Below are 13,698 nucleotides of genomic sequence, written 5' to 3'. Positions count from 1 at the left end.
CTTTCAAGTTATTACAGTACTGGGCTTCATTTAGAAGAAAGATTCTTTCAGGCTGATAAAACTCGATGTGTGTTGCTGGGAATAAAAGGGGGAGCCTGGCTGGATACAACAGGAAAAATGAACCATTTATAGTCTAGAAGAATGTTCAACAGAATGTCGCATTCAATTCTTGATGTTCACTTAATAAGAAACAGTTCTAGTTGTTAAATGCATGAAGTCTCAGATACATGTGGAAAATGTTAAAGCTGTGTGTGTGATGGTTTTGGGTAGGTATCAGAATATTTGATAATATCTGACTGGTGTTAAAAGCAGCAAAAGCCACAGAGATTATGCTCTGTAAGGAATGCAGAATACTGTTTTTAGTTCTGTCAATAGTCAGCCAGCACTTGAGTGCATTCAATTTCTTCACAAAGTATGTGCCAATTATATTTGAAAGAGAATTACCCTAGTATGCTTTAAAAATTATTGTAGACTTCATAGAAATGCATTGAATAAGTTTAGAGAACAGCTGTCGACAGAATAGTTCTTGATTTAGCTGAAAAAAAAAATAATCAGTGCTTAATTAGGCCTGTCATTCAGAAAAATAATCCTACAAATAGATTGGTTTATAAAATCCTGCATAGTATTACAGGTGACTGTTCATAGTGAATTTCCTTAATTATAATTAGTAAGCATGATTTACTTCTTTCTGTGGAAGACTGAGCAGGTTTGGGGGTTTTATGGCCTGTTTGGACATTGCTTAACAAAGTTAGTTTTGGGACAGCTTATGCAGTCTTGATAGCATAGCAGTTAAATGTGGTTATCTGCTGTTTCTGATTATCCTTTCTATTTTTTAATAAACTGATTTTAGCAGAATAGAAAACTGAGAAATTTAGTAGTATATCAGGTCATGTGTAATACCTTTTTATTCACTTTTTTATATGTCACCTTTCAACCACAAGTATTTTAATTTGTTTCTGTGTGTGTGTGCACACACGCGCGTGTATGTGTTGATTTTGGAGTGGTGCCCAGAGTTTCCCAACTCACATTTGAGGACTGTACTGGTTAGGTGCTGTATAAACACAACTGCTGTTCTTGTGAGGTTGTATTAATAGTCTTCCACCTGTAAAGTCAAACTTCTTGTTATGATTTTGGTTATACAAGGCTGAGAGGTGAAGCAAAATATAATTTTAGGAATTCCCTGTTACTGAAATAAGTTTCTTAAACAATATTTTTAAGTTTGCATATTTTATAATTTGGATATCTTGTGGAAGATGCAGGGGATAAAGCGCAATTCCTTTTAATGGCAGAGTTGGTCAGGATATGTTTCATTTAGTTGAGACAAAAATGATTAGCCTTTGGGTGAAGTTCAAGAAATAGAATTGCATGTAGAATTAAAATAAGGGATTTATCTACAGCATTAGTATGTGAGGAGGAGAATTTTCCTCTACAAGATCAAGGGGTTGAAAGTGTAGTAAGAGTACAATGGTGGTGGGGAAGAAAGCAGGTAGAAGACTTGAAGAGACTTACAGATAAGGTTGTTGGATCTTTGGAGTTGCAATTAATGTCAACTGCGGGATTCATACCACATTTCAATCAGAGTGTACTTTTTGCCTAGTCAACTTTTCCTGTGTTGCTGCAAGTTGAGTTTGAGTTTCTATTCATCTTGAAGAGTTATAGATAATATGATTTTTCTTTCTATTTTTTTAATTACTGAATTAGAGGAATGAAGTAGTAGGCTTCCTAAAATCATTGGGAATTTTGATTGTGTGTTCAGTATGCTTCATATTTGTCAAGGGAATAATTAATTGGTGATATGGCAGATGATGAGATTCATGAGTAGTTGTGTATGTCCTTGCAATTACTTTTAGATTTAGAAATAATGGCACTGTTAAAGACAAAGTCAGTTAGTACATGCCTAGTGTGATGCAGGAGGAAAGGATCCTCTCTGCCTCCCACTACGATTCGTCATACAGAGAATGAAACCTTGCACACAGAAACGTAGCTGTACTCATACTCTCAGCATCTGCAAATACAGCTGAGATAAAGTTAACAAAACTAAGGATTAAGTGATGGAGGAGAGCGCAAATTCAATCCTAGACAAGGGTGGCATGGTGATGTACTTTCCTGTAAGTGCAAGCATTATTACTGTTTGAGGTGTTAAGGAAGGCTCTTGGAGATCTTGTCAAAATGATTTCTCAGGAAAATCCAGAATACTCTACTGGGGTAATGCTGTTGTCAAGCCTGCATGTGTGTTAGTCAATGAAAACCAAAATTCTTCAAAATATTGTTTTGTGAGTTTTTCTGCTACGTGCAAGACACTGAACAAAGAAACTTTTCATTTTCATCTTATTCAGGTATTTATCTGTCAGACTTGACGTATATTGACTCTGCCTACCCATCAACAGGGAGCATTCTGGAAAGCGAGCAAAGAACAAATTTAATGAACAACATTCTTCGAATTATCTCAGATCTACAGCAGTCTTGTGAATATGGTAAGCTAGTGTGTAAATACTGCGGTATTAAAGAGAACAACTTTAAAAGCTTTAATATTTGTCTTCTGTAATGCAATGTAAGTGAAGCCTGACGTGTTTGAATGCCATTAGCACTCTCCTTCACTCTCTCAGCCCAAAAGTCTGGTTTATTCTTGTATTGTTGGTTATGACAGAGCATCAGCTGTGAGGAGACAGAATAAAATTGCCCTTTTCTTACAGCACTCGCATTTTTGCAGTACATATTTTCTGATGAAAAATATGGAATACGTTGTACTTAACAGTAGTTTTACTAGTACATTATAAACTTGTATCCCTGTGTTTCATAATTTTATGACTACGAACTCTAAAAATAATAGGATTGCTTTTGGAGTAGTACTTTTACTGGAGATGATAAAATAGGTTCAGCTTGTCTTTTGGACATTTATAGTTCCGTTCATAGATCAGATAATGTATTTTTTCTTCAAAGGTTGTCTCCTTCACAATTCTCTTAGTCATAAGGCTGTGTTTGTGCTGATGTAATATGAATTAGCACAGGATTGTGGCTTCACTGAAAGCTCAATATAATGAGAATGTGGGCTGTGAAGGAGTCCTCAGATACAACCCTCCAGGTTCCAGGTTTGGGCCTTCAGTTTGGCCAGGGGTGCGCTCTCATTTTTCCCCTTACGCGTGCTCTGATAAGGAGAGCAGCTCTAGGGGGATACATACCTGGCTTTATGGATGTGGGGAATGTCAGCTCAACACATAAGAATTGCTATGAAGGACAAAAATTTCAGCATTAGTAGGGACTGTAGTTTGTACCTCTGTCCTACAAAAAAAGGCAAGAGATCTGATTCTCTTTAAATAGTTTCTGGAAAATAACTTTGCTTACCAGTGAATGGTACAGTGATAACGATTGTCATCTGTTCTCCAGATATTCCTCTGTTGCCTCATGTCCAAAAATATCTAAACTCGGTTCAGTACATAGAAGAACTACAAAAGTTTGTAGAAGATGATAATTACAAGTAAGTATGAAATGCTATAACTGACTGTAACTTGTTACAAAGTAACTTTTATAACAGAAACCCTGTCACTTTTAAGATTGCACTTGTATCGGGGGATTATGCATCTCAGATGCACCAGTTCCACGTAGTGAGGTTACAGCAGGGTCCTGTGCTCAAGGCAGTGTTCAGCATGCTGGATGGCATATCTCCTTCCTTTTCTATGCCTGACTGCAACAAGCCCTAGCTTTCAGGTCTGTTTGGTCTGTTGATTTGATCTGCAGACCTCTTTGAGTGTTCGCTGACGGAGACTCCATACTTCTGGCTCACATGTAACACAGTTCAGTCAGTAACATGGATCTCATGATTGGAGATAGCTTATGTCATTTTTCATCAGAACAAAGTCATTTGTGTGTCCAGTCCCAAGTTCTTACTGAGGGTGACTTAAGGCTTTCACTTTCATATATATTTCACTTTCAATTTATATTTTTCTCTTTGATTAGGTTATACAGTGTGAGTAAAATGTAAGCACTTGATTTTTGAGAGGCAAGTTATTGTCCAGCTGTGTCCCCGTGCATTCCTCCCAGCATACCACCTGAAACCAGAGGTTTCTACTTTCTTAATTAAAAGATTACTGTATTAAGTGATCTGGCATCCAGCAAAACTGGGGGATGGAAATCTCTGGCAAGAGACAGGAACAAGCCCTGAGGATAGGAAAAAAACCTAAAACAAATCTGTTGCATATGAAGCAAGTTTTTGTTCATTGGCTGATCTGCTTGCAGAGGTTCCCCACCTATTCCCATCCTGCCTGCCCAGGAAGTTTGTCACCTCAGTTGTGTTGAATTGGTTGCTTGTATAGCTACATTTGAATGGTGGGAGGGCTGTGCAGACTAGAGGAACAGACAGGCTTTACCATTTAATAGCCCTACCTTGGATTTACTAAAAGGCAGCAAATGGGGACCTTTCAGTTTATATCAAAGAACAGTTAACGAGGGCTTAGGTGCTTGGCTTCGCTTCTAAGATTTGTAAATTGTTCTCTGCGTGTTCGTATGCAAGCATCCGGCTCTGCCTTTTGGCCGAAATGTTCTATAGCCTGATTTTGAAAGTACAGTTCTGTGGTCAAACATTTGAAGGAGAAAAACCAACCAACCAAACAAAAAAAAACCCAAAATCCCAAACCCAAGTTCCTCAACTGCAGTGTCTGCCTCTTAGTGGCATATTGTTTTCATGAATTCCTCACTACACCTTTCTCCGCCTTCATTAGGTAGGACTTACTACTAGTGGGAATTTTGTTGCTGAAGGAGCTACAGTCTGTTCATCCTGTACAACCCCTGTTTTGATAGCAGGGAAATGGAGACAATTGCACGTAATGCAGAAACGTGGGTGCTATTCAGAAAGTCTGTTTTTATACCTATGGGTTTTGTACATCTCCAGACTGAATTTTTTTTATGGGGGAGGACTGTATTTTGGAGAACTATTCTTAAAGTAAGTGATTATTTTATTTTTTATCCCCCTAAGGTGTCTGCAAAAAGGCTGAAGTTGGAGAGCAGCCATTGTGACTTGAATACATTTTTTTCTTCTTAAACGATTTTTTTTTAAATAATTTCTAAAATTGCAATGAATCATTGCTAAACTGTCTGGGGATGGGAGGGAGAAGAGCTGTCAAATGTCAAAGTTTTTCTCCCCAAAATTAAGTAGATGCTTTTCCAGCCCTGCTAATTTCAAAGATTCTGGTTCTGCAAACTGTGTGGACAAGATATGCTTGATCTTCCTGGAGTTCTCTGCTCCTGGAGCCTGCCCTCTTTGTGGTACTGTTGGAAATGACATTAAAAAGTGCCTGTTAGAAAAAGCTTGAATTATGGATACAGTCAAGATGATAATGGATTTTCCAAAATGCTAAAGAAGGATTTTGGCTTTTAGACCAGTAAAGACAAAAGGCTTGGCCTGGCACATCAGTGCACTTCATAAAAAAAATGAAAATATGAAGTGCAGTAAGTATCAATATTTTAGCTAAGGTGGAGGGAGCAATTGTATACTTCTTATTCTTCCCAGTTTTTATGCTAGAGCAGTGGTATCACCACTGAGTTTCATGAATCTGTTAGCAGTCCCAGGGCCATGTAGGTCCTAACTTACGTGTGGCTATGTTTTCTCTGGAGGGTGGTGCCAATGCAGAGCAATGACCTTTTCCCCTGCTCCTTCCACAGTGTGACTTTGCCACACCTTGTTAACAGCTCATGTAGAGCTTTTGCTCACAGAGGGTGAAGACGGCAACTGGGGGCTGTTTGGCTGCTTGTGGCTGGCTGTGCCAGCTGCATCAGGTTCCCTGTTGCGGAAGACGTTGCAGGGCTGTGCTATAGCCAAGGTCTTACTGTTGAGTCTCGTCCTCCTTCAACATGGTATTGCAAACCTGTCCTGGTCTATATGAACTAAAGCAATAGTCTCATTTACTACGTTATGCACTAGCATGTAATTTTTTGAATCCTGGGCCCTGTTGCAGTAGTAGGGCTTTTTGCACCCCAAGAAATAAAAAAAGAATGTTTGGCTATAGTGTGCGCTAAAGATAACTTTGCACAGTTTGTATTAACTTTATAGTGTTTCTTGCAATTATAGAAGCAGGAAGCTTTCAACTGTCAATTTAAAGAAATAATTTTTCAAAAACTTACTTTTGTATGCTTCTATTTCCTGATAAAGTAATTTTTAATGCTTCTTTAATGCAGACTTTCATTAAAGATAGAACCAGGGACCAGCACCCCCCACTCTGCTGCTTCCAGAGAAGATTTAGTAGGTAAATGCTTAATAAATGTGAGAAGACTTGAGGTTGTCAAATGCATTATTTTTGAGTTGCAAGCATGGAAAATATTTGCCTGAGGCTAATAAAGAAGTGTGAAGTATAAACACTGTATATTTGTAATAAAAAAGTCTAAAGGTGATCTGTAAAGAAATTCTTTCAAGGAATTGAGTCAGTGTTTTAGGTTCTTGTATGTATTGTGGCACTAACTTGTTAGTGTCATTTGGGGTGAAGAGCTATTAAATACTCATCCCTTGTGTCTGGACAGAAGGGCCTTCATCTAAACTTTTCATGGGATAATATGCTTCCAAAGAAGTACATTATTTTTGATCAATGCCAAAAGTGGCTGAAGGCAGGAGTTTCAAAACATATAATCAGTGGTACCTGTTTAATGCCAATGTAGCTAATGCAGCAACCTTTAGGACACAAAATACTTGTAACTAGACGGTCTATTTGAAATAAGTGTGTTTATTTTTAATCCTGTGCAAAAAATCTAAAGTATACTTTTTTTAATTACTAATATGAGTATATCAATGAGTTTTATTACAGGCTATCTCTTACAAATTGAGTTTAGGAAATTTTGTGCAACTCTTCCACAATTTTCTGAGAAGTAACCCTGACAGTAATTATAAAGTTACTTGGGAGTAATGTCTTTTTTTGTACCCAGGCTCTGAAGTCGGAGCGTCTCCACAAAGTGGACGGAAAAACGTTGCAGCTGAAGGAGCCTTGCTACCACCAACACCCCCTTCGCCTAGGAACCTGATACCGCATGGACATAGGAAATGTCACAGTCTGGGATACAAGTCAGCATTTTATTTAACCTGAAAATCCTAAGCTTTGGATGTATCATCTTTCAATACAAAAGCTTTGCTTTTAACAAGTAGCATGATTTGTACACAATACTTCGCTTAGAGACCAATTTGTGGCAAAAGAGCAAGCTCAGAACTATAATGGTACTATCCCAACCAAAGAGAATTAGTCAAAATAGGAAGACTGTGCAGCTGTTATGATGATAAGAATAGCCAATGAGTTAGCCAAAATAGACTCTTTCTGAATGACAAAACTATCACTTGTTAGCAACTCAATGCCAGTGTAATTCTTTGAAATTCAAAATTAAATAATTGCTTTATTTGGTATTTTTGTAGTGAGACCTCCTGTGCAGACTTTCATACAACTTTGTAGAGTAATGGCTTAAGGTTTTTTTCTATATAGGTGTACTTCTAATTAATATCTTGAACATTATGTCATCAGTTCCCTTGTCATCCTTTCAAAATGTAAGGTTGTAGCTATTCAGTAATTGATCTCTTATATTGTGTAAGTTTCCCTTTAATGAGCTAGAATGCATTTCTAAAGTTCAATTATGTAAGTGTTATAGTAAGACAAAAATACCTTAGGATATTGAAAGTAATTTTTAAAGTACCTCTGACTTTTCTCTTTGCTCCAAGAGTGCTGTGCAGTTTTAAGACTAGCAATTCCTATAGATGATATAGTTTGTGCCCAATTGCTTATGATTTGAGCCATGATTTAGTTTGGTATTCAGAACACACTGCGTACAATCCTTCAGGATGTTAAAGCAACAACTTTTGAAGTCTATCAAAGATAATGTTGTAACGGTTTTATCCTTGTTCATTTCTAGTTTCATTCACAAAATGAATACAGCTGAATTTAAAAGCGCAACATTCCCCAATGCAGGACCAAGGCACCTACTGGATGATAGCGTCATGGAGCCTCATGTCCCATCCCGAGGGCAGGCAGAAAGCTCCACCCTTTCTAGTGGAATTTCAATAGGTAGGAACTGTAAACATACCTGTGCAGTACATGCTCTTTTAATAAAGATTTTAGCATGATTAGCTGGTGATTGTACAAGCTGCGGTACTATTCTAAAATACCAGTTCTATTTTAGAACAAATTTGATAAATGTAAGTGGAGGAGGGCAGCATAATTTATACAGCATGAACTGACAAATTATAAAAAAGCAGATTTTTATTTTTTATATCCTCTTTAATGATACAGCCTCTAATACTCCTCCTCTTCCTTGATGGGGGTGGAGGGAAGTACAGGGCACCATTTCCTATTCTCTTTTTTCCCCCCTAAATCAATCCAAATTAAAAATGTCTTGTGGTAACATTTCTATTTAAAATGCCATATCAAATTGACTGAGAGAAGTGTAAATTGCTGACAGCCTTTAAGAGCATAATCTCTAAATACTCCTGACTTTTGTCAGGAGTAGATAGCAATTTAGCTTGCCAATACTTCAAGATGTCAGAATCTACTTCATTTTGGAAAGTTATATATCTTCACATATTTAGGGTATTCTTCTCTTGAGAACTTCTGCTTCCCAAGTTTCTTAATGTGACAGCAGTTGCTCTTTTTTCCTGTTGTGCACAGATCCTTAAAGTGGAGGGAGGGTAGGGCAAGTGCCTCTCACATCCACCTAACTGCAGCCAGGGTTGACAAATGGAACCTCTATCAGTCCTTTTTCTCAAAATTATTAGCTTGATAGAATTCAACAGTGTTCAGTTTTTATGCATTTATGGTAATAAAAGATTTTTGCAGTGTTACGCATTTCTTTGGATAACTTAATTTTTAAAAAGTTTTGCTTTTTAGCCTTCATGGAGAGAAACAAGGTACACAGTTTCAAATTATGCTGTTTTCAGGAGCTGTTCATGTATTTTCTTGAGGAGAAGGCCATATTCTGAGCAAACATTAAATATATTTTTCATGTGGAAAAAATCAAATATCTAAAGGCAATAATTTAAAAAAAATACGTTAGTAAGTACACTTGTGGAACTAGCTTAGACCAAAGAAGTTTGAATCTGTTCACATCAGACAGCTTCCACTATTAAATGTGCATTGCCTGTCTCTGTTTTCTACAGGTTCTCTGCTGTGGCAAAGTTTGCCATTTCAAAATCATCTATCAGGGATGGTACTTCTCATCAGCATACAGACAGCTTGCATTCTCAGGGATTGCACAATACAGGAGAACCAAACTTTTGTCACCTTCATTGAGATGTAGCATTGCCCTTTTCTCAGTGCAGTTTTTTACTAATGTTTTCTATCTAAATAGCTAAGAAACTTCTCTGCAGTTGATCCTTTTTTCCAGGGTAAATTATTTATTTACCTCCATTAGAGCCTAGCAGGGAAGGTTTGCCAGTGTTGACATGCAGTTTTTCATGAGGTACAACTAAAAACTAGTCACCATCTAGACATTTTGGAGAATACAGGGCTTTCCTAGTTTCACATCTCTGAATTTTTCAACTCTATTCTCTTGCTTAGCTCAGGCACGACCTTATTGACTTAATGTAGTCACCCTTACAAGTTGGAACAAAATTGCCACTTCAGAAGACTTTTCTATAAATCACTTGTGAAACAGCAACCTTATGCATTTTGTGTAAGATAAGGATTTGTGGTTAGAACTTCCCCTCTCCCATTCTATTCCACCTCCAGCCTCCCCATACTTGGATACTTTAGTTTTATCACTGGTTTGACAGTCTAGCATCATTGTTATTTTTGCTGCTTCTTGATATGAAAATTTCAGTGACTTTCTTTCAGTGACTGAAATTTCAAAAGATTCGTAGAGATGCTAAAAATACGTATGGAGAAAGAGGGTAAGTTCTGGAGGCTTGCAGTACCTGTTACTGAAGAATTCTTGGAAATATAAGTTGTCTGACATTCTGTACTGCTGCTTCAGCAGGATTTAAGGAAGTTGATTGAAGCTGCTAAGCTCCTCCATCATGTTTGAAGTAGTCTGTTTACTCAGTACTTGGAAATAGTGCAGTCACTGCAGCAGAGAGGAGGTTTACAGTGTTCTACAACACAACTTCAAAAGACAGTCAAGAAAATGTCTTCTGAATGTGTGTACTGAAAAGAGTGTTATTCCTCACTTTGCCCATAAATGTGGATTTAAACCTGTTGCTCTAGAAACAGGACTACGTCTTCTTAGATATAAGCCTTATAGGACTCAACTGTTTGCATAAATGATCCCTCTTCAAGACATGGACAGAGTTTCTGATATGCCAGCACCTTGAATGTGACCCTAAAGATGATTGTAATACTACTTTAAATCAGCCTTGTGTTTTGAGGGCTCAGAGTTGTTCAGACCTTTCCGATCCTTTCATACTGGAGGATCTGATATAATCTGCCTCTACAACAAATACCAAACAAGTAGCAATGTAACAACAGTGTGTATAGAATGTTTGTATGAAGCACTGTAACATTATGATGCTTTATCTAAATAGTTAGAGCATGTGAGTTCATGCATTTTTTAATCAGGCCTCATGTCTGAGTTGCCTTTGCTGTTAACAGATTACTGTAGTCCATTTACAATTCAGTAAAGCATTTTATAGGCATGTTACGAAGATTTATCAGAGTACTGTTTCTCTTTCCACTGGTGAACACACAAAACTTCTTCAGATACATCAGGACTCTTCCACTTGGATTTCTTCAGTTATCCCTGTGATAGAAGCTTTCAATCTGTGATAGAGATCAGTTAGAGTATCACTAGGTTTGAGATTCATGGCTGGATGAAATTCTGTTCTGCATATAAGCATAAAACTGAGCAGTTAATCCAGCAGTGCATGTGTGTCTAAACTAAAAACACACATTCAAGTGATGATGGACAATTTTGATTGTGTTGTACTGGGAAAGATAGATGATCCATTCTGGTAATAGCACATAGAATACCAAAATTTTTACATCAATGTACTTAATCTTTTAGATATGAAGGATACACTAAGTGTTTTTTTGTTTTTGTTTTGGGTTTGGTTTTTTTTTTTTTTGCAATGAATGATTCCTAAAGGAGCAGCAATGCAGAAAGTGACCCAGGTATGGGATTTCCTGAAAGTAGGCCTATCTGTAACATGACAGTTATAGTCAGAGATCTTTACCAGTTTCTTTTCTTAATTTCAGGGTCTGGAGGCTGATAGTGTACATTCAGCTCATTCTGCAAAAACCTAGAGCTCAAAAAAACTTAAAGATATAGCCCCCATTATATTAATTTCTTGTGCTTGAGTCAAAAGAGTTCTTGTTCCTAGAACTATGAGACTGTGTTCAGCAGATGGTTGTGTATTATGTTAGAGTAAGGGAGATGTACATCTGGTTCTGTTGCTATGTTACTTTGTAGCATAGGTGCTTGTTATCTGAACAAAAGTGAGAAATCTTTTTCCAGCAGTGCCAAGGCTATCCTAATTAGAAGGAAGAAACACTTGACCAGTTGTATATACAATATCAGATGGGAAATTTTCTCCTGAATTCAGGAATGTAACAGGAGGAAATAGTCTCTTCTAAGTTTTAGATGTTTGTAGTGGAGGCAGCTGCATTTGGAGTTCTTTATAATCATGTACAGAATTAAGACCTTCAAGGATATGATTCATCTCATTCTTAGCTGGGTGGCTAAAAAGAGGTTAGACGACTTGTGTCCTAAAACCCCACTTTATTTCTGTTTACTGTAAAGAAACTTTTGACAGGTAAGAGATGAAAATACGGACTGATGAATATTGCTGAAAATGTCTGTTTTGTGCAGACAGTCCAGAATATCTGCTTTTATTAAATTGGGATAGATGCTTCTACTTTGCAGTGAAAAGGTTCATTGAGAACCCCCACTACTTGCTATCAGTAATTCTTAATGCTATGAGATAGTTTTGTTCTGCAATCCCTCTGTTTTGATGAGGTCACTGTATACACTCTTTTGAAAGAGTGAGCTTGCCAGTCTGAGGTCTAAACATTGTTCTTGGCTGGGTTGAAGGAACCACCTGCACACTCTTGCCAGCTGTTCTTCTGCATGTATTTGCCTGCTGTCACCTCCTCACCTAAAAGTAGGATAAATTAAGATACTTTTACTAGATGGTGGTTCCACTCAGAAATAGCAGGAAACTTCCTTTTAAGATATTTTTCTTAAGAATACATGGTTTTCTAATACTCCCTGATTTTCTTACACTTTAAAAGTATTATTTTCTTGCTTAAGTGTACTCTTAAATATCTTTGCAGCAGTGTTCAGCTTGCTTCACTAATGTTCTCAGAAGTTTTGGATTTCTACCATTTCTTACGATTCGACTCAGCTGCATTACTGAATTTCTTTTCTGAAGCTGAATTTGTTTACAATGGCTGATTGTCCACATAATTCTGTAGAGGTAAAGGGACAGTGTAAAATTTGACCCTTCTTTTCATCTATTGCTTCTGTGTGGCTTTACTCCTCTTACAGCACCTAACCTATAGGACGCAAAGTAATTTTGCTTAGGAGATTTTGGTTTTTTTAAGGATACAGTCTCACATGTATACCACTTAAGAATAGATGTCAAGTTCTGAACACAGAAATACTTGCCTGCAATTGAGAATGTAATTTTAGGTGTTTAAAAATTCAAAGAAAACACATTTATGGATTGTGTTTGTAGCAGTGTTGAATGCAAATTCTGTTCTAACTTTGGAGTGTTTTCTGTCTCAAACTATGGATAGATGATCATTGGATAAATGATCCTTCTTCAAAACATGGACAGTGTTTCTGATATGCCAGCACCTTGAATGTGACCCCAGAGATGACTGTAATAGTACTTTAAATCCCTCTTGTTTTTTTTCCACTTATTTTTCCTAATCTACAATGATATGGATGAAAGCTCTGGAAAAACTCAGGCTCTTGAACATTTGCCTTCATTTGTGTGTTCCAATCAGTTGAGAATGACTTGAGCCCGTATTCTAATGCAATCAGAGAAATTAATGCTGCAGAGTCAAAGAAAGGTATTTTAAATCAGTGTGAATGAATGTAAGAAAGTGCCTTTGTAAGAACAGTGCATTTTCAAACCTAGACTGCCATAAAATGCATACAAGAATATAATCATTTTAATGAATTCCTCTATTAAGTCACCATCCTGAAGTACTTGAATTCTACAAGGGATTATATTTCTATTTAAATAAATGAAGTATAGGTGTAGGTATACAGTGTATGCATTTACTTTCAAGATTTTGGCACCCTATACAGCAGGGAAGAATTCTACACAGCCAATGTTTTTTGATTCCTTACCCAGTAGTATACTGTTCAGATGTTTAGGACTGAGTCATCAGCAGTCTGCGTCAGAAGATCAAAGTTCGGGTAGGGTTTCAGGCAGAAGAAATACGTGGTTTGTTTTGTGGTTTTTTTTAAAATATTTGATTTAAATGAGTATATAGATGCCTGTCTCTTACCCTAAATGTGGATACCCTGTTTTGATATTGGGAACTACTGCTTTATTTGTGGTAGGGTAAATATAAAAGCCATATAATACTTCAGGTTAAAAATGCAAGTGTAGGTGCCTGGACCTGAGAGAAGGAGAGGGACGTACAGGAGTTGTAGCAACCCATTTCTTCCCCAATCCTTTTTAGTTTTGTTTGGTCCAAGGCATGTGCTCTGGGTGTTTTGTCATTAATGCAGTTGTACAAACACCCTGTTTCTGCCCCACCTGTATCTATTTCGTTATTTGCTCTTGTTAGC

The 13,698-nt window shown here is 37.2% G+C and overlaps 1 protein-coding gene across 10 annotated transcripts in view; it reads left to right on the top strand.

Moving 5' to 3' along the window:
- The window catches only part of RALGPS2 (Ral GEF with PH domain and SH3 binding motif 2), a 128,034-nt gene that overhangs the window by 89,973 nt on the left and 24,363 nt on the right, over positions 1–13,698 (top strand). For all 10 annotated transcript variants that reach the window (XM_075038600.1, XM_075038591.1, XM_075038598.1 and 7 more), the window contains 5 exons: positions 2,337–2,474; positions 3,385–3,475; positions 6,169–6,236; positions 6,907–7,042; positions 7,876–8,027. In XM_075038600.1, the coding sequence (XP_074894701.1) occupies positions 2,337–2,474; positions 3,385–3,475; positions 6,169–6,236; positions 6,907–7,042; positions 7,876–8,027 (585 nt within the window). The remainder of the gene's footprint in view (positions 1–2,336; positions 2,475–3,384; positions 3,476–6,168; positions 6,237–6,906; positions 7,043–7,875; positions 8,028–13,698) is intronic.

This window comes from Buteo buteo, chromosome 10 (assembly GCF_964188355.1).
Source record: "Buteo buteo chromosome 10, bButBut1.hap1.1, whole genome shotgun sequence".
Lineage (NCBI taxonomy): Eukaryota > Metazoa > Chordata > Aves > Accipitriformes > Accipitridae > Buteo > Buteo buteo.
This window is presented reverse-complemented; position numbering and strand designations above follow the sequence as displayed.